The sequence below is a fragment of the Strigops habroptila genome, chromosome 12, assembly GCF_004027225.2.
Source record: "Strigops habroptila isolate Jane chromosome 12, bStrHab1.2.pri, whole genome shotgun sequence".
Classification (NCBI taxonomy): domain Eukaryota; kingdom Metazoa; phylum Chordata; class Aves; order Psittaciformes; family Psittacidae; genus Strigops; species Strigops habroptila.
In genome coordinates this window covers 9,933,732-9,959,846 of record NC_044288.2, presented here as the reverse complement: position 1 = coordinate 9,959,846, position 26,115 = coordinate 9,933,732, and the positions used below count along the sequence as shown (strand labels likewise).

Below are 26,115 nucleotides of genomic sequence, written 5' to 3'. Positions count from 1 at the left end.
TATTCAGCCTTTGTCCTGCTGTGCTTATCACGGGCACATTAGATACTGTGTTGTCAGGGGGCATAAAATACTCCAGTGCTGGGCTTGGACATAGAGTCTTAGACTGGTTTGGGGTGGAAGCGACCTTAAACCTCCTCCAGCTCCAACCCCTGCCACGGGCAGGGACACCTTCCACTAGAGCAGGTTGCTCCAAGCCCCTGTGTCCAACCTGGCCTTGAACACTGCCAGGGATTTCTCCAGGTTTGGGAAATGCTTGGCTCTTCCCATCTAGAATTAACTGGAGAATGATCCTGACTTCACTGAGTATTTGATAGCAGTGAGAAGGGGAGATCAGACCATAGAGAGCAGGGACTGCTCAGGGAGCTCCATCCGTGACCCACGGTCCCATTACACCAACTATAAGCCCATATATTTCTTCTTAGTCTTGGTTTACTGCTTCAGTCCTACCCATTGAAGCCTGTTAGCAATTATCCTAAAAACTATTCATACAAATGGTGAAGGGGGGAAAAAAGCAGCAGGAATGCTCTTGACTTCCAAGAAATCATTATTTGAGAGGTTCAGATCAGAACTCCCGGTGGCCCATCTCAAAGAGCCACTCTGGCAGTTACTTTATTTATAAAGCTATAAACATATTTTGAACATAAAAGCCAAAAAAATACATACTCAATGAAGTAAAAAACAACAAGTGGTGGATCGTCACTGGACAAATGAAAGTACAGCTGCAAAACATTGATCCCTGCTACATACAGACAGTGGTTGTACTTGGCTTAATGAAGTGGTGCTTCCAGGACTCGTACATTCAAACTGATTTCAGGAAGTCAAATGATGGATTTAAGGAAGAGTTGAAATCGCTGTAAAAGAACTTAAAGGGCAAAGTTTTCCTTCTGTTAAAAAAGAGCGTTAACACAAACCAGTAGCACTTCATATGGTGTTTCTAAAGACACTTTTTGGTATCACTCAAGGTAACTTTGTTTTGGTGGTGGGTATCAGCCCTGGGCTGTGTGACAGCTCTTGGTCACTGTTTTGTCTTGGCAATGGGCAGCTTAATGGTCTCTTATCTTGTGTGCTTTGGAAGCTCTGAACTCTGTTCTCAGTTCCACCAGCCTAAACTGAACCTGCTGCACGCAGGGGCTGTCTGAGCTCAGCCTGCAGCAGAGGGCAGCTCTGGCTGCCACCCTGCCCGCGTGGCGCAGGCACAGGTCAGACCACCACTGGCTGGGAAAGCTGGTGTAGCTGCTCCAGGGTGTGTGTGGAGATGCTTCTGAGGGTGCAGGAATCAGATGGGATAAAGGGGATCAGAGGGGGCTGTTGTAGGGGTGGGCCCTGAGCCCCTGCAGGGATCGGCACCACCATGGAGGGACCAAAGCAGCCTTGGAATGAGCAGGTGAAAGCCCTGGTGAGCTTTGACAGGGGTGAGAGCTGCTCCTTGGCTGAGAGATGTAGGTTAATACGGCTGGGACTTGCTCCTTGATTCCCACTGGTGTTATTTATACCCATCTGCTTTTCTTCTAATACCTGCCTTCGCTTTGCTAACTTGGATGTTTTATAGAATCCCAGCCTGGTTTGGATTAGAACAGACCTTAAAGCTCCTCCAGTCCCAACCCCCTGCCACGGGCAGGGACACCTTCCACTAGAGCAGGTTGCTCCCAAGCCCCTGTGTCCAACCTGGCCTTGAACACTGCCAGGGATGGGGCAGCCACAGCTTCTCTGGGCAACCCCATCCATCCCCAAAATACCAACTGGGCAGTAGCTTACAACAGCTTTACAGCAGTGCTGGGGTGAGCTACGCTGCTGAGGCTGCTTTGTCCTCTGTGGTGGTTGCAGCGGCCGATGCTTTGACAGCACCGTGCAGCGAGGCTCTCGGTCACGCACACGGGCTGAGACATCGCTGCTGTTCCGTAAAGCAATTTTTTGGTGTGTTTTAAAAACAAGTGATAAAAAGAGACCGGGGGGGCTGGGAGGAGCCTGAGCAGCGGTTCCTTGGTCAGCACCAGCTCTTGTCTAAGCTGGCAAAGTAATGTAAAGCAGAGCAGAGTGCGGATAGAGCGAGTGCTCCACAACTTACCCCCCTCTGAGTGCATCAGTGCACGGCTCAGTGTATGGCTGGCGGTGGGGTCAGGTAATGCTGCTTCCATAAGGGTTCAAATGACTCTTTCAAGCTTTAAAAGGACCCTTTCAGCCTTTAAAACGACTTTTCATCTGTTCAGGTTTGTGCAGTAGCTTTCATTCAGTGCTTCTGAAGTTACATTTACACAGGAGAGGACTAAAGCGACAGGTTTAGATCTAAAGTAAAACTGGACTTAAACAACTCTATGCTACTCTAAGCCAAACTACCTAAATAAAGGGAATAAACCCAAAGCTGCTCTACAGACTAATCCTTTTCTTTTCCATTTTCAATCTTTGAGGCATAAACTTGTTGTTTAAAAAGTTCTGTTTAGTCCAATGTAAAAAAGTTGGGGTTTGTGGCTTTTTTTGCTTCAAGAAAAACAATATAAAAATATTTTGTACATTATAAATTTCTCGCAGTTCTACAATAATATTACTACATAATTTGTATTCTGTACTTTAAACCCCAGTAAGTAGAAAAAATAGACCCCCCTATCGCTCTGTGTGGTGTTATTTATCCCTTCTGTGGTCTGGAATCTGTTTCTTTCAAGGAGGGAATGATGGGGGCTGGACTGGCTGTGGGGAGCCTGTAAACCCAAAGGAAATCAAGAATTGATTGGATTCAATTGAGATGGTTCAGGTTGATCTCAGCCCGGCCACAGCGGGGTCGTGCTGGGCAAGCGCAAACATATAAATAGAACACCAGAAACTGGTGAAGGTTTTTAAGCTGGAGAGAACACATTGAACATCTGGCATGGTCCTGAGGGTGGAGGGAGGATCTTGGAGAGATCCCAAAGCAGAATAAAGGCTTTTTTAGGAAGTTATCCACCAAATCATCAACAGAAGGGCTCTGAGGGTGCCTGGAGCGAGGAGCTGCTGGACTCTGCTGGGGAGGGATCTCCAGGACTCTGCAAAGGCTGCAGAAGCAAAGTGGGTTTTAGGCTTCGCGCAGCCTGTCTGGGGAGCTGTGACCAGCGACATCTGCCACGGACAAGCCCTGTCAGCAGGGGAGCCCCTGCGGCGAGCGATGGGCCCCCAACCCTGCCAGGGGCCGGTCCAGCTGCCCCTGTGCTCGGTGCCCCCCTTCCCTCTGCCACGCTCGCGGGACACGTCTGCAGGAGGCCCGTTACCTGTAAACAGCACCTTGGAAACGTTCACCTCCTCGGCTGAAAACCTCCATTTCTCTATTATCCGGTCGGATCAAAGCCGGCATCACTACATTGAGTTTCAGCTTTTACAAATGCTCCTATTCCAGCTTTTCCAGCTCCGTAGTGGAACGGCTACAAGAGATCTGTGAGTGAGCGACTACACTTGGAAGCAGGTCAGAAGGCAGGGAGCAAAGCCAGTGTTAGGGTGACAGCACCTACCACCTACTGCAGCAAGCTGGGGAGCAGGGCTCTGCTTCCCACCATACCTGGAGATAATGCAATAAAACAACCAAAAACCCCCAAACAAACAAGAAAAGCAGCACAGGGCAGGGACAAAGGCTTGTTTACTCATCAGCACTTTAAATCTTGGCAAGTTCTCATTACCTTGTTTTTGGAGATCACTTTGCTATCTTTAACACCTCTCCCACCCCCCAAAGAAATAAAAACTAAAGGAGTTTTCCAGCACCCTCAAGTCATCCCGTGTCCTAACCCTGCACGTTCTACAGTGCGATGGGGAATGTGGCCTCTGGTCCTTGGCAACGGGCAGTGAAACGCGGTGGGTGAAAGGAGGTGCCCGGGGGGGGCACGGGACTATGTCCCCGTGGAGGCCACGCGGCGCGGAGGGGACTCTGAGGGCGTCCGTCTGGAGGAGCTGGTGAGGGGCTGGAGGTGAGCGGAGACGGGGAAGGGGTCGGGCTGTTCTCTGTGTGCGGAGTCAGCGGGGGCTGCGAGCTTGTCTGAAGGAAAAGCAGAGGAGATGCATTGGAGTGCGTCCAGAGGAGAGGGAGGGGAGTCTATAGCACTTCCATCGGAAGAAACTGGGCTGGCACAGCGTCCTTCTCCTTGTAGGTACCGAATGCACTTCTTTTTCCTCCTAGGGACAGTGGAGAGAGTTATCTGTGAATAAAGGCCGAGTTCAGGGTCACACACCAGGCACAGACCCAGGCGGGACCCACCGTCCAGCGCCCCCCCAACCCCGGGGATCGCCCCTCGCCGCGGCGCCGGTGGTTGTGCTGCGCTGCGGCCGCCAGGCGGCGCTACAATAGCGGCGCGGCTGCGCGGGGATGGGGGGAAACGGGAGTGAAAAGAACAGTAATGAAAGTCACGTCATAAATGGTAATAAATGAATAAATGAAAATAAATTAAGTAAAAGTTAAAATAATAAAAGTCAGAATAATAAAAATAATAAAAATTCGAAATAACAGAAGTCAAAATAATGAAAAGCAAATTAATAAACCCCCAAATAATAGAAATAAAAGCAATAATAACCCCCAAAACAATAATAATAATGAAAATCAAAATAAAGAGGATGCTGAGGCGCTGGCACAGGGTGCCCAGAGAAGCTGTGGCTGCCCCATCCCTGGCAGTGTTCAAGGCCAGGTTGGACACAGGGGCTTGGAGCAACCTGCTCTAGTGGAAGGTGTCCCTGCCCGTGGCAGGGGGTTGGAGCTGGATGAGCTTTAAGGTCCCCTCCAACACAAACCATTCCATTAAACCTTAACCCCTCCTGCCCATCCAGTCAGTCCCTTGCTCAGCCTCACTTTGCCTTTACGTACTCTGTGCTGAGCTGGTGTTTCCCTCTCGGTGTGACAGATCCCTCATGTCACCTGCTCCAGGTCCTCGAGCATCTCAGGAGAGTTTTAAACAAAAGAGCTCTCAAGATGTCACTGTAACAGTAGTGAGGGAACAATTCCTCTGCTGGGGATGGTATTAATGACTTTACAGCTAAAGCAGCTAAAGGAGCATCCTCCCCCTGCCCGGCTCCCTGCCTCCCTGCCTCATTTGAGGGAAACAGCTCAAGTTGAGAACTTGCTAATGTGGGCACATACCTTTCTTTGATCTTCCTAATGAAAAACCAGACTGTGTTAGAATAAGTATTAACTGGCCCAGTATTAAACATGACTTTGCACTGGCTGTGAACAAGGGCAGTGCTATTACTGCTGTCAGTGTCAGCGTTAGCTGTGGTGACCCAATTAATGTGATATGAAACACGACAGCGCTGCTGAACAGAGTATTGAACTCGGAGGTTACTTTGCATGGGCTGTAATTCCTGGAGCAGACAGGCCCGAGGAGAAGCTGTTTCCCACAGACATCCCAGGAGAAGCTGCAGGATGGAGAGTTTCAGTGACCTGGTTAAGATGATACCAATCGATTCACTGATGTGATTTAAAGTAATGGGGGGAAAAAGGCAGATCTGATACTATGGGTTGCTGGTAATGAACCGGTCAGTGGGCCAAGGCTGATGTGGCTGTTACACAGCTAAAGGGATTCAGCTTAGATTCTGCGAGGGCTGGAGCAGCTCTGCTCTGGAGCCAGGCTGAGAGAGCTGGGCTGGGGCAGCCTGGAGAAGAGAAGGCTCCTGAAGGGGAGACCTTAGAGCAGCTCCAGGGCCTAAAGGGGCTCCAGGAAACCTGGAGAGGGGCTTTGGACAAGGGCCTGGAGGGACAGGCCAAGGGGAATGGCTTTAACCTGCCAGAGGGGAGATTGAGATGAGCTCTGAGGCAGAAGCTCTTCCCTGTGAGGGTGCTGAGGCGCTGGCACAGGGTGCCCAGAGAAGCTGTGGCTGCCCCATCCCTGGCAGTGTTCAAGGCCAGGTTGGACACAGGGGCTTGGAGCAACCTGCTCTAGTGGAAGGTGTCCCTGCCCGTGGCAGGGGGTTGGGACTGGATGAACACCCAGTTTTAACCTCTCTGGTGGAGTGGAAACCTCCTCAGTAAATCCTGCACCTCCCTGCAGGCGACCAGAACACTCAGGACAGGAGCCCCTGAGCAGCACGTTAGTACGGGGAATTGCAGAACAGCCGTGACTGACCAGGGTTTGAGAGGCAAGGGTTAAAACACAAGAGCAAGCGAAGGTCCCCGAGCACTTCAGCAGCTGTGTTAATCGGGAAGCAGGGCAGAGGAGATGCTGAATTCAGAGCTGAAGGGAAGGCAGAGGCTGGAGAACTGCTGCAGAGCTGCAGCCCTGCTCTGCGCTGCGGGACGGGGCATCGCTGTGTGTGGTGGGGTCACAGAAACCCCGCTCTGACATCCATCTTCATGACACGTTAAAGGACCTCATTAGTTAAATAAATGGTGTTTGATGACATTATCCTGTGACTAAAGGGCAAGCAGGCAGGTTTGATGCTGCACAGGACATGGTGGCAGCTCAAACCTGAGCTTGCTGTGCCAGCAAGGCCAGTGGCCAAGCTCTGCTGGGACTCTGCAGATGTGCAAATTTGGATGGAGTAAATGACTTCAGTCACTTTAAGCTGCAGAAACACATGAAGCAATACTTTACTTCCAGCTTTTGCTACAGTTTTACTGTACTTTGGCCATGTCCATTCCCTACAAGCCAGAGGCACAGGGCGCTCGCAAACTGCCTTGCTTGAGGCTGTCCCATCCCACCCATGGTGGGTACTGCAAAATTCCAGTGCCAAGAGAGCTGGATCTTGAAATACATGGTTATCCCCAGTATAAATGGGAAAAAGAAACGCATTAGCTACTCACTGCTAGCCTTAGGATCCTATTTATGTGACAGGGCATCTCTAATGGGGAATAAAAAGCCCAGCATCAGAGGTCTCCACCCTGGAACTAAGCTTTTACGACCAGGGAAGTCCATCAGCCAAGGAGCACGTACAGCATCACACCAACACTGCCCTGGGGAGGGGGGATACAAAACCCAGGGTGCAGCCTCACCCTGGCCATTTGGACAACAACAACTCCTGATGGTGCCCAGAGCAAACCCCACCGTGCCTGGCCGGAGCAGCAGGAGCATGCGCGGAGCCGAACCCGCTCGCCCAGGAGCACCCCGGAGCACCCAGAAGCACCCCAGCAGGAGGAGATGCTGATACACACCTGCACGGGCCGCACCAGTCCGTTTGTTGGTTGAGGCCAAAGCGAGCTCTGCATTTCTTAGGAGAGGCAGGATCTGAACACAGAAGCATGCGTGGCGGAGAATGGGCAAGGCAGAGGCACAAAGAGGAGGAGGAGCAGGAGGAAGAAAAGAGGCAACATCATTTTAGCCACTTGAACACACGACTAACAGGCTACAATCCACGTTTCTGTAACAGAAGGGAGCCAGCACCACCTCTCCTGGAAAAAAGGGATTGTTAGGCAGTATCAGTGATCACTGCTGGCAGCTGGGGAAGGAGGGTTGGGAAATGGCCTCAGCTGTGGGGAATCTGGGCAATTGCAGGGAAATAGATGGCTCTTCACATTTCTTAAGTCTGGAAAAGCTGCCGGATCCCAGAGGTGCTGCCTGCCTCCTGTTCTGCATCCTTACCTGCTCCCTGCTTTTCCAGCAGCGACCAAACAGGGCTGCCAGCGAGCTCAGACTGTGCATGGAAAAGAAGAGGAGGAAACGTTGCAGAAGCAGGCTGAAAGCAGAGTTAGCGCCAAGGAGACCCAGACACGGGTTATTCTACTCTGCCCCCACCATTCCCCGTCCAGTTTTAATGGAAGAACTATTCTCCGTGGCCTTTCCTGAAGTGTTGCAGTTTTACTGTATAATTATGGGGCTCATCATGCTTTTCCCTAGTGCTGTAAATGGGATTTGAACAGCACATCTCAGTGCTGGACTCATGCTCCCTCCTTCAGCCGCCACCAGGGTCTCCTGTTGTGTACAACCAGCAGCTGGTTTTCAATCCACAACAGGTGAAATGATCATTTCACAGGCAAGACATACAGATGGATGCTACCCATGTTCTGATTCAAACCTGTCTATAAAGTCATAGAAATGTTAATTTACTGCATCTTAAAGGAATAAATACACGTGTATTTCTTTAGTTAAGCTTGGGAGAAAGAAAACACGGTAAAACATGACAACTGCTTTGGATTATCCCCTGTGAGGGGGCAATGAAGGGGCAGCCACTGAGCCACAGGAGTTTACCTGAGTTGGAATCCTGCTGCTTTTCCCGTGTTCGTCTCTTCTTTTTCCCCTAGGGAATCAAAGGGAAGGCTGTTAGCCCACGCTCCGAACCGAGGGTGCTGCACAGGGGTTTGGGGCTGGACTGGGTGGCTGGGGAAAGCTGCTGCTGCCTTTAATGTGGTGCTTTACACCCAAACAGAAGTTGCTCCATAACAAAACCAGGAGGAGCATTCCACGTTTCCAATGGGAAACAAAGCTTTGGGAAATCCCCAGAAATTAACATTTAAATACTACTTCTCTATTTCAGTCTTTTTGCAGCTCTGGACCCATCTCTCATTCTTCTTTCTCCCCTCACTAACAAGAAGCCCCAATTTTCTCCCCAAACTGCCTCTGATTCACAATACACAACAACTCCCCTCATCTCCTCCTGAGTGTACCATGAGGGCAGAGCAGCAGAGGAGCAAATCTGGCCTGTGTGGAGCAGGCAGCTCACAGGGCTGCCTTTGACCTCTGACTCTGTATATGACTTCTTGTGGTTTGAGTGAAGGTGGAAAGCTCTGAGCTGCGGTGAGCTTTTTCTTCAGTGTGGGAGCAACTGTATTTCCTGCCCGATATCCGCATCACGTGCTGCACAAGTGACCTACATTCCTCCTCCTCCTTCCTGCTCGAGCTCCAGAGACAAAAGCATCTCTTACAACAACCACAACATCCGAAGCAGCTTCTTGCCAGTGCTGGGAGAGCCACTGTGCACCTTTGGAGCCCACCATCCGCTCCATCTTCTGGAGCAAGGAACCAGCCCTTGCCAGGATGAAGGATGCTACGGGATGGAGATTTCTATGGAGGGAGTGCTTGATCTTGGAGGAAGATGGTGCCTTGCTCTCAGTGATGCTGCTGCCCTCCAGATGTGTCCCCACCGATGCTGCCACCTTTGGTGCTGCTCTGGTTTCTCTAAGAGCAGCGCTGGAGGGCAGCAGCATCCAGCACTGATCCTGCAAAGCTGCTTATGGATGCTGAGCTTCTGGTTTGTGCTTGTTAGGAGGCAGGGACATCTGTGGTGCTGCAGAGAACTGCAGGCTGGGGGCGTCCCACAACCTCTGCTTTTTCTGCATCATCTCTGCCCTCTATTTTGAGGGTGTTTCTGGTCTGTTTTGGCATTAGCAGGGACAGGCGGGTTGTTTGGCAAACACCAGTTGCCAGCCCCCCACCCTGGGGCACTGCAGCCCATGGCATGGGGAGGGGACCCGACCGCAGCGGCCACTCACATAGTTGTCCCTGGCAGACCAGCCGGGGTAGAGCTGCATGTGGAGCTGCCGTTCCTTGCGAGCCAGTTCGTAGTACTTGGCCTGCTCCTCCCGGGACAGCGCGTGCCACTGCGAGGACAAGTGACAGTGAGACATGGCCCCAGTGTCCCCTCCCAGCCCATCCCAGCGCGGCCGCCCTGCTCCGGAGCACATCCAGCTCCGTGTGTTTAAGGGATAAGAGCAGCCAGTTTTGAAAGCAAGATGATTGTTATGTGCTTCAGAGCAGCTGCACGGGACAGGGATGCTGCACTGGGACGGGGTGAGCCCCACGTGTCCTCACCCTCCGTCCCAGGATCTGGTTGATGGCGGCGCTCTCCTTCAGGGTGCACTCGGCAATGACTTTCGCCCGCATTTCTTTCATATACAACATGAAAGCATTCAGGGGCTTCTTGATAGTGGGCTTCTTGGCTTCCTTCTCTCTCTTTGGTTCTGGTTGAGGTTTCCTTGGTGGGACCAAAGGAAGAGCTGTCAGCATCAGAGCCACCCTCCAGCCTGGTGGCACCAAGCTCAACAGAAGACTCAACACCAAACCAACCCGATGGGGGGCCTGAGATCTGCACCCTGGACACGTGCTGCTGCCTGATGCAGGCAGTGCTCCGTGTTCATCCACCCTCCTCCCCATGCAAGCATTAACGGTGATAAATTAAATGGGTATTAAGGCATTAATGCTGTTGAGCCCTGCTGGCTCAACTTCCAGCTTCTCAGGGGAGAGCTTGTAACAGTCTTCCAATAACTAAAAGGAGCTGACAAGAAACCTGGAGAGGGGTTTTTTACAAGGGCAGGTAGTGACAGGCCAAGGGGGAATGGCTTTAACCTGCCAGAGGGGAGATTGAGATGAGCTCTGAGGCAGAAGCTCTTCCCTGTGAGGGTGCTGAGGCGCTGGCACAGGGTGCCCAGAGAAGCTGTGGCTGCCCCATCCCTGGCAGTGTTCAAGGCCAGGTTGGACACAGGGGCTTGGAGCAACCTGCTCTAGTGGAAGGTGTCCCTGCCCGTGGCAGGGGGTTGGAGCTGGATGAGCTTTAAGGTCCCTTCCAACCCAAACCAGGCTGGGATTCTATGCACTTACATGTTCCGGTCATAGTGCTCCATGTCTTGCTTGCCGGAGTGGGGCACGATGGCGGGGTGCGGGATGCCGGTGGTGTGCATGCCAGAGCCCAGCATCAGCGGGTGAGTGAACCTGCAACAGAGAGCGGATGAGCCGCGCCGGGCGGCTGTGCGGGGAGCCGGGGTGCCGGGGTGCTGGGTGCCGGGGTGCTGGGGTGCTGGGCGCTGGGCAGCGTCTCACGAGGTGGCACTCTGACGAGGCAGAAGCAGACGGGAAAGCAAAGGACATGGAAAGCAAACCCACGAGTGCTGCGATGCTGGTGCAGGGCAGGCAGCTGCCCACCAGCCCTGGGGTGCCCCCACTGTTGGAATGGGGCTGGAAAGGGTCCGGGTGCTGCCACAAGGAAACCAGCCTGAGCAGGAGCCAGCCCCACCGAGATCAAGGGTGCTTTCAATCAGTGGTTCCAGCTGCTCAGATCTCTGTTGTTGCAATATCTTATGAGCACCGCAGAAAGGAACAACAAACTGAACCCGGGTTTGGATGGGAGAGATTAGGACCACCCTGCACCTTTCTTTTAACAGAAGTAGCATAAGTCTGAACATGAACCAAACTGCAACTCTAGGAGGTGCCCCTTCCCTAAGCAATGCTCTCCACCAACACGGGACTGAGATCATGAGAGGTCTCGCTAGCTTTCAGGCTTCATTAGCTCTCTCTCGAGTTTCAGAGGGTAAAGCCAGCGCAGGCAGCCCTGCCAAGCTTGCCACGTTATGACTGCAGCTTGAGATGGCAGAATTGCCCATGGGAGATGAACTGTTCGTTAGATATGCTGGCACGAAAAGAAAAGCTGTTTAATTGAATCCACCAGCACAGTCTGATCCTTATCTGACCAGGTGTACTTTCAGGGCTGCAGCAGGGCTGCAAAACCCATCCCAAGATCCTGCAAGCTCCTGTGCTGTGGGCTCGGGGAAGCTGATGTCCTCCACAGGGAACCAACCATTAGCTCCTCTCTAGCTTCCATCTTCAAGGCTGGGCAAAGCGATGCCCCAGCGAGTGCGGAGGGCTGGCAGCGCTCCCCCAGCCTCTGCTGCAGGGCTAAGGGGTTGCCTGGATCCAGGGATGCATGGATGCGGGTTTTTGCCTGGCTAAGGGTTTGCATGGTTTTCCTGCAGGAAACCTCCACTAATGGCTCTTCAGGACAACACAAAGCAGAAGCAGAAGCTGTTGCGTGAGCACACAGGGTGCTGCTCACTGGGACATCACTGGGTGCTGGGTATATTTACAGGGGGCAAAATTTGGTCCTGGGTGACCATACACTTGCAGTATGGATGGGGCAGGGCTGTGCTACGTGGCTCAACCCACCACTGTTGAAGGCAGGTTGTGCTGCAGGGCCAGGTCCTTGCAGGGGGAAGCAGGGCAGTGACATGGCCAGCTCCTGCTGACCCCTTCCCATGTGCAGTGTCGAGCCCAAGGCCACATCAGCCCTTTGCATGCCCGATGATGGGATGGGGGAGGTAGAAGCTGCACTTCAGTCTCAGAGAACTGACTTGTGCTGATGGGAGGACAGCAGATCGCTGCCCACTGCCTGTCCTGCTTCTGGGACTGAGAGCAAGTAAAACAGATGGGTCCCTGCAGAGCAGAGCTCAGCAATGGTGGCAGCAGGATTAGGGTTAGTGACAAGGAGCAATGGATTTCCCCCTGTTTTCCCAGTGCTGAGCTGAACGCAGGGGTTTCTGCTTCGTTTTGACTTGTGCTGTTTAAAACCCAATCGTTGTGCATCCTCCTGGGATGCTCCGTGTTCCCCTGAGCACCCTCTGGACCAGACAGTGCCTGAAAGCTCCTTCTCTTCCCCCGGCTGCCGCGGGAAGTGCGTGGCCGTGGTCTGCTGCAAGCTCCTAGTGCACACGCTGCAAGCTGCGAGCCGGGCCGAGCTGCTGCCCTGTCTCACACAGCTCATACTCACCTGGAGAAAGAAGCCCCAGCAGAAAGCGCTGACGAATACGGCTGCCTAAATCCACATGACGGGAGCGGATAGACAGACTGGCTCTGCCTGGGATCGGGAAGAAAGAGTCTATAAAGTATCCACAGCTACGTGGGGTCTCCTAAAGATTCTCTTTGCTAAGGAGGCTCGCAGCACCGATGCCCCAGCTCTGTCTGGTGGGATGCTCCTGGTGTCCCCTGGGCTCAAAGGGCAGCACTTGGACTTCATTTAGGGAGAAGCTGGGCCTCCCTGCAAGGATCGGATCCAACTCTGACCCCCCTCCATCCCCGATGAGCACTGAGCTTACCCTGTTAAAATGCAAACTGCAGAGGTGTGCTGAAGGATTAGGAGACGTGGCTATCACACAGAAGTTGCTTAAAAGAACAGAGTTTGATCAAAAAACCCTAAAGCCTGGTCAGAGCCTCTCTTTCTGTGGTGCACAAGAGACTGCAGAGTCATGGGCTGCACCAGGAGGATGCCCAAGTACAGGAATGGAGAGTAAGCACCTTGCACGTGCTTTATAAATGCTCTGATTCCCCCAGCACATCGTTTTAAAGATGGCCATCATTTTCAAACATGCGAAAACCTCACTTCTCCCTCTCTTTTCAAAATCATTTCATACTGGGCACCAGGCTTCTACCAGACTGGAGCTGGAAATGATTCTTGAGATAGTAAAATAACTATGCAGGAAGTTCCTTGTTGTTCCCAGCAAGGGAACCCCCCTTGTTTTCATATGGAGATAGCTCAGAAATACCTGGGCTTGTTCTGCAAACCTGCCAGAAGATGCTCCCAGCCTAAAACTGTGCACAGAAACTGGGCTGCCCAAGGAGAGCATGACGGGGGTGCTTAAATCCATGCTGATGCTCACGCTCCTCCAGCCAGCCTGCACAGAGCTGTGCTTAACACCAGCATTAGCTATTTCCAGCTGTAATAAGCAAAAAACCCACCCCCATTATCATTAAGTGCAGTGCCCTGCAACGAGCTCCGGGATGCCAGGGATTTTTCAGGGCTAAAGATAGTTTCTGCCCTGAAGAGGAATAACGACAGGCCCTTGAGCTCTGCTGGGGAGGAGGGTTTCTGTTTGTGCTGCTCCGTGCCTTGGCTTGAGCGGATCGGTGTGCAGGAAAGGCGGCGGGGGGGTGTTTACACCCTGCCAGGCAGGAGCCCTCTCCCACCCCTTAGATGTCGGCGGGTATAAACACACCAACAAACAGCCAAGTGCTACCGTGCATCGGGAAACTCAAATACCCTTTGAAGTCAAAGGCGGCTGCCCCAGGGCTGAGAAAACACTCGGAGCTCATCCAGAAGCGACACACGTTACTGCGGAGCCGGGATGCGGGGATAGAAAAGGGCGCTCGCGGCTTCGTCCAGCACGAGTCTGACGTGCAAATGAAGGCGAGTGCAAAACCAGGCCCTAATGGTTGGGAATGCAGGATTACAGCCTGTGCCACCCGGTGATGGGAGGGGAAAAAGACGTGGCATGGCCATGGAACGGCCGCGGTGGCAGTGCCACCACTCGGAGCGGGTGAGCGACACGGTTCACAGGCTCCTGCGTGATGTTTGCTGCCAGGCTCCCGTGAGCAAAACTCACTCAACTGGACTCGGAGGCTTTTATCTGACTGTCATCCCAGCGAATTACAGAGACTGATTGCAGCTCCTCCTCCCCAGCACTCAGTGAGAACAAACCCCATTTCCGACCAGATCCTGGAGGAAAAGCTGCTTCCCGCGGGTGGCACCAGCACCAGCATCCCCAGCACAGCCCCTGCTGCCCGCTGCCTCCTGCACGGGAGCCGGCGCTGCCACAACCCTGCCACACTTTGGTGCTTCTGCACCCGACCACGCTGAGCCTCAGCTGAGGACTGGGCACCTCGGGAGTGGTTTTGGGGCTCTCTCCATAAACCTGGGCCAGGATAAGCAAAGGCTCTATTACAGACACACGTGCTGCTCTCCGCTCCGTCAGGCCACTGGCTGCTCTATGTATCTGCTCTATTAGTCACTCCTGAACGTATCTGACGAGGTTGCTTGAGGATGCCAAACCCCGGCGATGCTGGAGCATGAAAACTCCCTCTGCCACCAACCGACCAACAAAACCCCTGTGCAAACCCGGCTTCCTTCCCAGGGCTGCTCCCAACAGCATCCCACCCCAAGAGTGGACCTTGCATTTGGCAAACAGGCTCCTTTCTCACCCCCAACTATTGCTTTCATGTTACAGCACAGTCACCCCAGTACTTGTTTTTCCTGAGGATGAATCACATCATATGAGGAGTTAAATCATCGCCCAAGAGTAGCAGATTTAGCACAGAAGGCAAAATGTAATCTCTTTGAAGCCAAGCTCTGTATCAAAGGCCTCAGCCTCTGTTTCCTTGTGGTTAAATATCTGGAACACGAAATTCATAAACAAAACAAACCAAAAAGCTAACATTTTACTTTGTGTTTTAATACGCTTTGCCTCTCCCATTCTGCAACACCTTCTTGTACCTGGAGGTCTCTGCTGGGCTTTGCTGGGGATCTGCCTGCCTCACAATCACCTTCCACATACTCTTCCCCTGTCCTGGCCACCCCAAATCGCTGCCTGCAGCCACCAGCCTCCCCACGAGCCTCTGCAAGGTCCCTGTGTCACTGATGGGCACTCAAAATTCACCTGAAGAGTGACGATCCCGTTCCCTCCATGTCCTTTCCACCATGGGGCAAAACCCAGGGGCAATGACCACAGAGCAAAAGCTGATGTATTTTTAAGTCATGGCCCTGGGGCAGGTTTCCCAATGGGCTCTGCTTTGTGGGATGCTCCTCAGGGCTGGCCCATGCAGGGGGGATGTTTTGGGAGTGCTCCAGCTCATTGTCCCTCCTTCCCTGTCCCCCCCGGAGCAGCGGGTGCCACCGAGCTGGCTGTGCTGTGGGTACCAGGGTAGTTTGCCAGGGCAGGTCTCTGCTGCAGTGGTTTTTCCCCTGGGTGTCAGGCCCTGAGAAGCACTGTGGCTCAGCCGATGGAGCATCCCACTGGATTACACTGTGCCAGTGGCATGCTCAGGGAAAGCACTGTTTGTGCTGAAAACCCCAGTGAGGAGAAAATTACCTCCTACTCAAAAAGAGAGGCTTTTGTGTGATTAAGAGAGGTGGGTAGGAAGCTCTCCCAGGGTTTCCTAATCCACATAGGCAGCTAGATGTAAGGCAGGAGACAGTTTTGAATCAGGCAGGTTGTAATCCTGCTCCAAGCATTCCCCAGCTGGGACAACGCCTTCAGCCCCTCCACAGATCTGCTCCCCATCTCCAAAACAACCCTAATTCCTCCTCCCCACCATGCAGCACACAGGAGGGATGGAGCCGGGTGAAAGCACCGTGGAGGATACAGAGAACGGCTGCACACGTTTGTTCCCTGCACGGAGCAGCCAGAGGGGCTGGGGCTGGGTCCCCACACTCACCATCCCATCGACGGCGTGATCTGTCCGACTCCACCGGGAGGGAGGGGGTAGAATCCGGGGATGTCTGAGGTCTGGGAAGGACGGTGCACTCCTGGGAGAAGGGAGAAGGGAGAAGGAGGTGAGTTGGACCCAGCACCGCGTTCCCCGGCTGACCCGAATGGCTCCCGACCCCCCGGCTGCTCCGTCTATGGGCACTTGTGGGCAGCAGGGAATGTATGTGAAAGAGCTATCTGCAGGCAGCAGGATATTGTAATTGCCCTTTTTAGTGCTGTGGTTCTCCTGTGGGGATGTGGTGGGTCATCCATGTGCTGCAGAATCACAAACACTCATGGAACAGGATGGAGAAGGCAGCTTGCTCCTGCACAAGCATCATCTGTGCTCCGTGCCACCCTGAGGCCAAGCAGCAGCTTGCTTTGGTAAGGATGTGATGGACTCCAGACATCCCTCTGCCCTTCCAGAGGGCCTGTTCAGGGGCATAACTGATGGTCAAAGCCATTCCTACACTCAGTCCTCACCTTCCTTCCCATCTGCCATCCCCAGGAGCGGCCAGGGGGGATGCTCCAGCAGCATCACCGCTCTCTCGATCCTAAACCCTGAGTTTAGAATCGAGTCCTTGTACAAAGCAATCACCTCACGGGCTCTGTGGGTGCCAAGGAACAGTGGAGGTGGGTATGGTGCCAGCTGGGAATTCACCCTTCCCAAGGGGAATCCCTGGGTGATCTTCAAAGCTGCTGGCACGGGTGGCATGGCCAGAGGAGACAGCCACAGCTTCTATTTGGGCTCGAAAACAGCCTGGGGGCTGCGGGTGGGACTCAGACAACCAGCAAAAGCAGCCTCCAGCCAAGCCCCAGACTGGAAAACGAGCTGGAGCTGAGCTCTGCTGCAGCACCCGGTAATGCTGACAGCTACAGAGCCTCTGAGAAAGCATCATGTGCAGAGACTGTCCAGCAGCTCCTGAGCAGTAAATGCCCTGGATAAATGGGTGAGTAGCTGCAAGCACTTTAAGCCTGGATTATTCTCCTGGGTGTATTAATGATAAATTATGACTTAGGAATGACACCAGCAGATTCCAAGCATCTTATTAGGAGGTAACTACAATAAATATATCACCAAATTGAAAGGAATATGAATAGCACGAGATTTATGTCCAGCTGTGCTCAAGTGGGATGCAGCAGCCCACTGCAGGTCAGACAAAACCAGCCTCCACATTAGGCAGCTGCCAGCATTTCCTGGGATTTGCACCTCCAACAAGCTGTGTGAGCCACAGCACCAGTTCTTCTCGCTGGCCCAGTGGCTGGGCACCAGCCACTGACTCAGAAGATCCTGCTTCTATTTCCTTGTCTGCGTGTCCTTGGGCTACTGTGAAATACTTTAAAGAGATGCTGTGAGAATGAGTAGATGGTGACTCGCAAGTGCTTACACTGGGTGATAATGGGAGATATTTCAGGGATGTAAACAGGGATGGGACACATCCAGGATGAATGGGGAAGGAAACCCTCACCCCAGCAGTGCAGGGATGGGGCAGGCAAAGTTATCAAGCTTCACACAGAGGCAGGTCCCAGCTGAGGATGATGGTCTGAACCTCTTCACAAATAGGACGGGGGATGTCTCTGGGATGGACAGACTCCCCCTGCCTCTGTAAATGTACAGGATAAATGGGAAAGGGGAGACTGGAAAGAAAACCAGGATGTGCCTGGGTATCTCTTGCACTGGACCTAAATCCTCCCCATCAGCATCCCTGATGAGTCCAGGACATACCTCTGGGTTCAGACCAGGGACAATTCAGCACGTCCTCCAGCCAGGAGCATCCCAGTCCCCACTGGTTTATCAGTGACGTTAATTCATTGAAGCTGATGTCTCTGGGATAGTTTGGATCCAAACCTCTGCCTTTGCCTAAATCACAACTATTGGTTTTATGACTGTTTTCACACTGATTTCTGGGCTCTGATGGGCCCCGAATCCCTTCCTGAATGTAGTTTGACACAAACCCATGAATTCACTTGCTTCCACATGAAATCAAGAGCAGGTTTGTGCAGAAACCTGGGTAATCTGAACAGATGTTGAAAGATTCTGTCGCACTAACGCAAGCTTGAGCTAAGTTTGATTTCACACTCAGCTTGCCAGTAACCCATGAAGAACGATGGGCTGGGGTGAATTCCTGTGCACTTTCCTATAATTCACAGTTCAGGGTTTAAGCTCGACCTACTGTACTTTCCTCTGCAGCCTCACGAGCTCATTGACGTGTCCCGGACTCACACAGGAACCCAAAGAGCCAAGCTGTGTGACAACCACATAACGTGTGGCTCCGGACACACACACGTAGCGATCCAGTCAGCTATCAGACACCCATCCTATTTAGTCAAAATATTTCCTGTTTCAAGCATTTATTTTCTCAAAATGACAACCTGACAACAGTTTGGGTATGAGTCAAAGGAAAGATTACTTTCCATTTTCTGGTTGAGTCTTATGCATCATCTCGCAGGCTCTGGTCTGGTCCCAAGCTGCAGGACAGCTTGCACAGAGAACTGAGCACGCTGCATCAGCAGGGCTGGGGTTTTTATGCCAAACTCCTCATGACCAGGGCTACAAGGCATTGCCAATGAGCTAAATAAACTCTCACTGCTGAGCAATGCCCCAGCTGACCAAAGCTCCTGACGTTCCCCATTGATGTGGGAGCAGGAAGGTGGCAGCCTTGGTCTCAGTGGTCCCCAGCGCTGTCCCCCTGCCACCACGCAGGTCCCCAGTGGTGCCATTACCTTGCTTCTGGTTGATGTCAGCGGGCAAGTGGGGCGAGTGGGAGCCGTGGCTGAAATGGTCGTTGCTGTAAGGGATGAGCGGGGTGAGTGGGTGGACTCCGTGCGAGGGCTGCACGACGGGAACCTTGTTGGACTGCAAGACACAAGGAGGGAGAGGGCTCAGAAGCTGTCGGGCTCCGTGAGCAAGTCCTGCTGTTGCAGACGAGGCTGGGAATTGCAATAAGCCCCCAGTGACTCGCAAGGACAAGGCAGACAGTGGCCTTGCCCACTTAAATAAACACTACAGCACTCTGCAAGAAAACCCCATAAATGAAGCAATGACGGCAGCTGAAGATGATTGCATGGGTAGGGGGAAACCAGCTCCAATCATAGAATCATAGAATCCCAAACTGGTTTGGGTTGGAAGGGACCTTAAAGCTCATCCAGCTCCAACCCCCTGCCATGGGCAGGGACACCTTCCACTGGAGCAGGTTGCTCCAAGCCCCTGTGTCCAACCTGGCCTTGAACACTGCCAGGGATGGGGCAGCCACAGCTTCTCTGGGCACCCTGTGCCAGCGCCTCAGCACCCTCACAGGGAAGAGCTTCTGCCTAAGAGCTCATCTCAATCTCCCCTCTGGCAGGTTAAAGCCATTCCCCCTTTTCAAAACATTTCCAGAATCTTTTATTCCAGCAGGAATGCTACAAGCATGTCACCCAATGCATTGCTCTTGTTTTCTGCCTTGTGCTACCATAGGGTCTAAATCTAGACTTTCACATCCTGCACATTCACTCTGAAAGCCACGCTTGGGCTTTCCTAACCGGGACTGGGAGAGCCATGCTGAGGGCAACGCCTCTCAGAACGGGACATGGTCACCCTTGGGCTCAAATCCCCACGGATCCAAGCTCTGGGAGGAGGACTGGAGGGAGCTGAAGCAGCGCTGGGGATGCAACAAACCCTCTTGTAGCTACTCCCGGTTACGGCGAGGCCATTGGAACCCAACATTGTTGGAAAAGGCGCTTTTTGGGGGGCACAATGGGGAGTATTTCTGTGTGCTGGAGCAGAAAGAGGGGATCTGTTCAGAAGAGCTGCACAGCTGTAAGGAAAACACACACACTTACACGCTGCTCCCTCTGCCAGCCTCCTCGCCTCCAGCGTCTCAAGCTGCTCCCTACATGCCCGGTTTCGCCCATGGTTGCCTTTAAACCCAAACTGCCTTTGCCTTGGTGGTGGAATGTTAGGATTTGTCGCAGATAAATCCAGAAAGAGAAACAGGACTGAGAGCACCCCAAAATGGGGAGAAAATGAGAGCAGCCCAGGGAAATCAGCTCTGCAGGTATTGCTGGCCCAGATCTCTTGCGTCCCACCAGGACATCTACAGATGATTTGCTGAGTGAGTTTTGACATGTCGTTTCTGGTCTATAAAAGGAAGACTAGGAAATATGTGGGCCCTTTCTGGAAGGAAACGAGAGACCTGGTTACCCGTGAGAAGGCTGAGTTGTTCAATGATCTTTTGGCCTCAGTCTTCACCAGCAAGAGCTCCAGCCCCACTGCCCAAGCCACAGAAGGCAAAGGCAGGGACCGGGAGCGTGGAGAACAGCCCGTTGTAAGGGAAGATCAGGTTTGAGAACATCTAAGGAACCTGAGATGCACAAGTCCATAGGATGTGACAAGATGTATCCGCAGTTCCTGAGGTAATTGGTGGATGTATCTGTTAAGCCATTGTTCATCATATCTGAGAAGTCGTGGCACATGGAAACTAAGGAGGTGATTGGTGACAACCAACCCAAACCATTCTATGATTCTGTGATCTACCTGGACTTGTGCAAAGCATTTGACACTGTCCCACATGACATCCTTGTCTCTAAACTGGAGAGACATGGATTTGACGGATGGACCATTCAGTGGATAAGGAATTGGCTGGATGGTCGCCCTCAGAGACCTGCAGCCAGCAGCTCCATGTCCAAGTGGAGACCAGTGACAAGAGGTTCTATGATCTCTGGGCTTGATCCACTGGTGCCTGTCACTTTGGTAATGATTCCGCTCGGGCAGAGTGAGCACGAAAGGCCAGCTGGCTGTGGTGGAGGTGGAGCAGCCAGAGCTAATGGCTCTGGAGGACCTGTCCTGGACCTCTCCTTGCTGCTCTGAGTTGCTTGCACAGCAGCCCGAGAGCCCTGGGCAAGCCCCACGTTTTGCATCCCTGCTCCAAGGAGGAAACCCGTGAAGCGGAAAGGAAAACAGACCCGTGGAGACGCTGCTTTACATCTGTCTTTCCCACAAAGGCTGCTCATGCAAATAAAAACCAAGAGGCGTGAAGGTTTGCATTTAAGAATGAATGAAAACCTTAATCCCTGATGCTTACGAGGTGTAGATTTACTGTGTACAGCGGGACAGTGGGAATGTGACCCCCCTCCCCAGCACAAACTGGTGTGGTACAGGCGTTCCTGTCCTGCAGCAGGGCCATGGGCTACGTGGGCTTCCCATCAAGAGCGGCTCTGGGTTGGTTCCTGCTTTGTTAAATACATGTTTGGAGCTCTGAGCTTTTACTATTCTTGCCCATGAAATGAGATGAAGAATAGCTTTTCAGTGATATTCCTAAAATTAGCCATGGTTTAGCCTATTTAAGAGCCAGAAAACCTAAATTAGGGATATGCAGTTCTACGTGTACATTGTACCGTGCCACTGGAGCAGAACAAGCTCCGTGCTGAGCTGTTTTGAAAACCTTGGCTTAAGCATTTCGAAGTGAGGCAGATCCTTCCTCCCCATCTGCACTGTGCCTGATCCAGTGCACAGCACCAGCCACCAGCCTCGCTGCCTGATGGCTGGTAACGGCTTCTGGAGCAGTGACAGAAGATAGAGACCACTACAAAGGCAGCCGAACGCTCCTGATACTGATCCACAGGATACCTCAACAGTGACAAGCACAGAGCACGTGTGGTTACAGCAAAGGCACGGCCTGTCCTCCTTCTCCATCAAAGCAGAAGGTGGTAACCTGGCAGTGCAACAGATTGCAGCTCAGTTGCTCACATTTTCCATCAGTTCAGATGGGAAACAAGATGTTGCACCAGTAAGAGGAGATGCCCTTCCCCATGTCCCTTCTACATTTGCTCAAACCCTTCTCTCCTACTCTTCAGAGGCATAAAAAGCTGGTGGGGAAGGATGCTTAGGAAGGAGGAAAGACAAAAAGTTCTGCAAGAGGCTATTCATCCCCTCCCCACTTCCTCCCTTAGGGAATTCGTTACAGGAACTCACGTCCCATTCGAACCAACCAAGGGAAGAAGGAAACGTTGCACAAAGACCTGGAGAAACAGAGAAAACTTCAGGGTTGATCCCTGGTTTAAACACCACAACTTGCTAGTGGACACGGTCCATGGCCATGTCTGCAGCTCCTGGCTGGCACCAGACATGCTGTGGCACCAGATGTGCTGTGGCACCAGATGTGCTGTGGCACCAGATGTGCTGTGGCTGCCGCACGTGTCTTTGCTGTGAAATCCTACCACACTTACAGAGATCTGCACGCCAGGGAAATGGAATCAATTCCTCTCTTTTCACAAGGTCTGGATTCAATTCCTGCAGCACATGAACTTTGAAGAGGCTTCTCAAAGCCAGAACCTATCAGCTGACAATGTCTTATGCCATCGAATTAACCTGATGTAGGTGTTTTCTGCTGAGTGGACTGATATAACCTGAGGACATTTGGTTTGGTGTCCTCTCAGGAGCTCCCCTGGGAGGATGTGGGGTGGTGCTGGTCAGGACACCATGGGGATGTGCTGTGGTTTGGTGAAGCACCTTCTTGCATCTCTTCCCCAGAACCGTGTTTCAATACAGCTCAGAGCTGTGGTGATGGAGCTGCTCGCTACCCACACACCCAAAGAAACACAGTGCCCAGCACCACGGCCCCATCCCCAAGTCACCCCAAGTCACCTCCTGTCCGTGGAGGGACCTGAAAGGGCTCTGAGGACAGCTTCATGTCACCCCTCCCAGCACAGCCCTTTGAGGGCAGGTTGGGGAATGAGCTGTGCCGCCTCAGCCTTGCTACAGAAATGAAAAGGTGCATTTACAGCAACACCAGAATGGTATTTCCAGAGGGGCTGGAGCAGCAGAATGGGGTTTGAGAGCCTGGAGGGACTTCTCCTCCTCTCAGTTTGTTACCTGCAACTCCCCTGAGTGCCCACCTGCCTGGTGAGGGATGTGCGCCGGCGCTGGGGCAGGCACTGATGCTGCAGTGCATCACCTTCCACCCAGTGTCAGCAGCCCCCATCGGCCTCGCTGAGCAGAAGAATAGCAGGAGAGCTGGGAGGGATCCATCCCCCGTGGCACGGAGCGCCCTGGCACACGCGCTGTGGTTTGCAGCTCGCCGGGAGCCGCGGTGGGGTGACATGAGTTACGTCACTTTCAAATTGTCCCACAGTGCCAGCCCCAAACACAGAGACCTGAAATAGCCGCGGGGCAAGGGGCCTGCCCGGGGGACCGGAGCTGGGGCTGGCTCTTGTGCCACGCTGGGGCCTGTTACTGACAAGGCAGAGGGAGGGTTTAGCAGCCTGAGAGCCCGGTGACACCGGCTGTGCCCTGTGCCCGGCTGCTGGTGCAGCCCCTGGAGCTGGTCCCATCTCAGAGCAGGGAGATGGATGGGGTGAGCTCTGAGCACATAGAATCACAGCCTGGTTTGGGCTGAAGGGACCTTAAAGCTCATCCAGTTCCAAGCCCCTGCCACAGGCAGGGACACCTTCCACTAGAGCAGGTTGCTCCAAGCCCCTGTGTCCAACCTGGCCTTGAACACTGCCAGGGATGGGGCAGCCACAGCTTCTCTGGGCACCCTGTGCCAGCGCCTCAGCACCCTCACAGGGAAGAGCTTCTGCCTCAGAGCTCATCTCAATCTCCCCTCTGGCAGGTTAAAGCCATTCCCCTTGTCCTGTCCCTACAGGCCTTTGTCCAAAGCCCCTCTCCAGCTTTCTTCTCAGCCCCTTTTAGTTATTGGAAGACCATCAAAAGGTCTCCCCTTCTCCAGACACCTCCATGCTCCTCTGCCTCCCTTGGGTGCCTCAGGGGTGGAAGCCCAAGGTGCAGCACACGTGCTGCAGATCACATTCCAGCCCCAAGTTACCCCAAATGTGTTTGCTTTGACGTCACTTCTCAGACAAGGTGAGATGAGTCGACGTGCTGGCTATGAAAAACCAAACCTACGAAGTTTTGCTGCTGCTGATTCAATGAGGAATTCATTCCTTTTCACTGCAAAATTAGTCATTGTGCCACAGAAAGAATGGTGTGAGGTCAGGCTGCACCGAGCACGCACTGCTGCTGGGGAAGGTGCCTGTTACTGAGGGGACTGGGCTTTTTGCTCTGTATCCAACAATCAATCCAAATTAGCAATTAGGGATGTGTTATTAGGGACAGCATTAGGTACATCTCACAGCATCCATCTGCTCCTGGGCGGGCTCGCAGGGCAATGCCATGACCCAAACCCAGCTCTGCACAGTTTGAGGGTACCTCTGAGTTCTGACATCCCCCAGCTCAGGGCCCCAGCCTGTGTCAGCAACACCTTCACCCCGTGGTGTTGCACCAGGAGATGCTGTGGTGAAAGATCACCCCAAATACACCCTGCGGAGGGTTTGCAAGCGCCGGGGCCGGAGCGCGCGCTCAGCACCCGCCGGGCGCAGGCACCATCCACTCATTTCTCATCTCGGCAGGTTTCTTCTCTTTTCTCACTTTTGCTGCAGAACATCGCCCCGGCCCGCTGCCACGGCACAGAGGAAACAGGGAAAGTTAAAGCCACCCACACCCAGCCCCGCACCCCTCCAGCAAAGCCCAACTGCAGCAGCAGCACCTCCCCGGGTCACCCAGCGCGGCTGCAGCACGAGGGCTCGACCTGCCCCTGCCCTCAGCACCGCCAAAGTTCCTGCAGGGAGCAGAAGACCACGTCTGCCATGACCACACCACCTCCGCGGCCCCATTCGCTCCACTTCTGGCCAGCCCAGAGGTGCTTATGAGCAGCAGCCAAACAAAGGGGAAAGTAATAATTTGCAGCTATTAATTCTTGCATTAATTCTGCATACGAATTGCACTGAGGAGCCAATCGGGTTAAGATACACATTGCACACACGGGCAAATATTGGCCTTGCCCAGGTTTTTATCCCTGCACTCCTTATTTTGTAGTTGATGAAGTGTTTTATTCCCTCAATTCTTCCTTCTCCCTCTGATTTTTAACAAGGGCCTGTAGGGACAATACAAAGGGAATGGCTTTAAGCTGAAAGAGGGGAGATTTAGGTGAGATATAAGAAGCTCTTCCCTGTGAGGGTGCTGAGGCGCTGGCACAGGGTGCCCAGAGAAGCTGTGGCTGCCCCATCCCTGGCAGTGTTCAAGGCCAGCTTGGACACAGGGGCTTGGAGCAACCTGCTCTAGCGGAAGGTGTCCCTGCCCGTGGATGAGCTTTAAGGTCCCTTCAAGCCAAACCAGGCTGGGATTCTATTAGTCGACAATTTCTTTCAGCTTCTTTAAAACCCAGCTCTGCACCTGAGCAGCCCTGCTCTTTTTTGCACATTGAACTCAGCTCCCATGATGCTGACTCTCCCCTGGGGCTCGGATGTGCAGCACAACTGCCTTGGGAGACCTGCCCTGGGTATCAGGGCACACGTTCCCAGCACTGAACACCTTCCATGCCCTCAGAGAGGTGGCCAAGCTCCAGACACGATGGGGAAAAATACAGGGAAAGAACTTCAAAACCTTTTAAATGTTCTCAGTGACCTTCTGTGCTGCTGCTGGTTTCTGTTTTTAAGCAGTCATGGTGATTATTTTGAAGTTAAACTCTGCAGGGGAAATACTTGAGCTTTTCACCGTTTACGGGCACAGGAAGAGCCGTTTCACTTCTCAAGTATTTATGTTTGAAGAGAAAGATGTAGGTGGTTTTTCATGAAAGAAAAAAGGCATGGAACAATAAAGATCAAGTGTCCCTCCCAGAGGCTGCTCTCTTATGGTGACAGGGACAAGCGCAGAGGCAGGCACAGCCCATACCAGAGAGGAGAAACCCACTGAAAATGAACTTTGGGCATCACCCCTTGATGTTAATAGTCACATTCAGCAGAAGAGCCACCTCACTCCAGAAGCCTCCTCAACCATGCAGAAGTCCCCTTGTGCCACACTTGCTTTGCTTGGGAAACGCTGCTGCTGGGATGCTAAAAGCAGCCTCATGGTGCTGCATGTGCTCAGGAGGGGACAGGAACACCCCCAGTCCCAGTGTGCTGGATGCCACCAAGGGCAATGGTGACATTTGGCTTCATGGAAAGGAACTGCAGGGTGATAAAACCCAGGGGCTGCACCAAACCCCAAACCTCAGGGCAATGTAACAGCAGCTATTTCCCCTCTTCTGCAACATCCATCCCTGGTTATGCCCCTTTGTGTTCTGGGCTGTGGAGAAAGGAAATATCTCTGACCCCTTCGTGCGACGTGGTTCTGCGAACCTGAATGAACGCTGCAAGCCCTGGAGTTACTGGTAACACTTGAGGCTTTGAATGAGAAGGCGCTTACTTGACCCACGGAGGCT

General features: G+C 52.9%; 1 protein-coding gene across 3 annotated transcripts in view; it reads right to left on the bottom strand.

The window, feature by feature from the left end:
* Nucleotides 1–559: 559 nt before the first annotated feature.
* Nucleotides 560–26,115, bottom strand: part of TCF7 (transcription factor 7) — a 67,252-nt gene continuing 41,696 nt past the window's right edge. The window contains exons 4-12 of one of the 3 annotated variants that reach the window (XM_030504624.1): nucleotides 18,602–18,734; nucleotides 15,846–15,936; nucleotides 12,409–12,495; nucleotides 10,470–10,580; nucleotides 9,684–9,846; nucleotides 9,365–9,472; nucleotides 8,124–8,172; nucleotides 7,091–7,163; nucleotides 560–4,128 (exon numbers count right to left, since the gene is read on the bottom strand). In XM_030504624.1, the coding sequence (XP_030360484.1) occupies nucleotides 3,846–4,128; nucleotides 7,091–7,163; nucleotides 8,124–8,172; nucleotides 9,365–9,472; nucleotides 9,684–9,846; nucleotides 10,470–10,580; nucleotides 12,409–12,495; nucleotides 15,846–15,936; nucleotides 18,602–18,734 (1,098 nt within the window). In that variant the 3' untranslated portion in view covers nucleotides 560–3,845. The remainder of the gene's footprint in view (nucleotides 4,129–7,090; nucleotides 7,164–8,123; nucleotides 8,173–9,364; nucleotides 9,473–9,683; nucleotides 9,847–10,469; nucleotides 10,581–12,408; nucleotides 12,496–15,845; nucleotides 15,937–18,601; nucleotides 18,735–26,115) is intronic. The other 2 variants (XM_030504626.1, XM_030504625.1) reach the window with 2 other exon arrangements.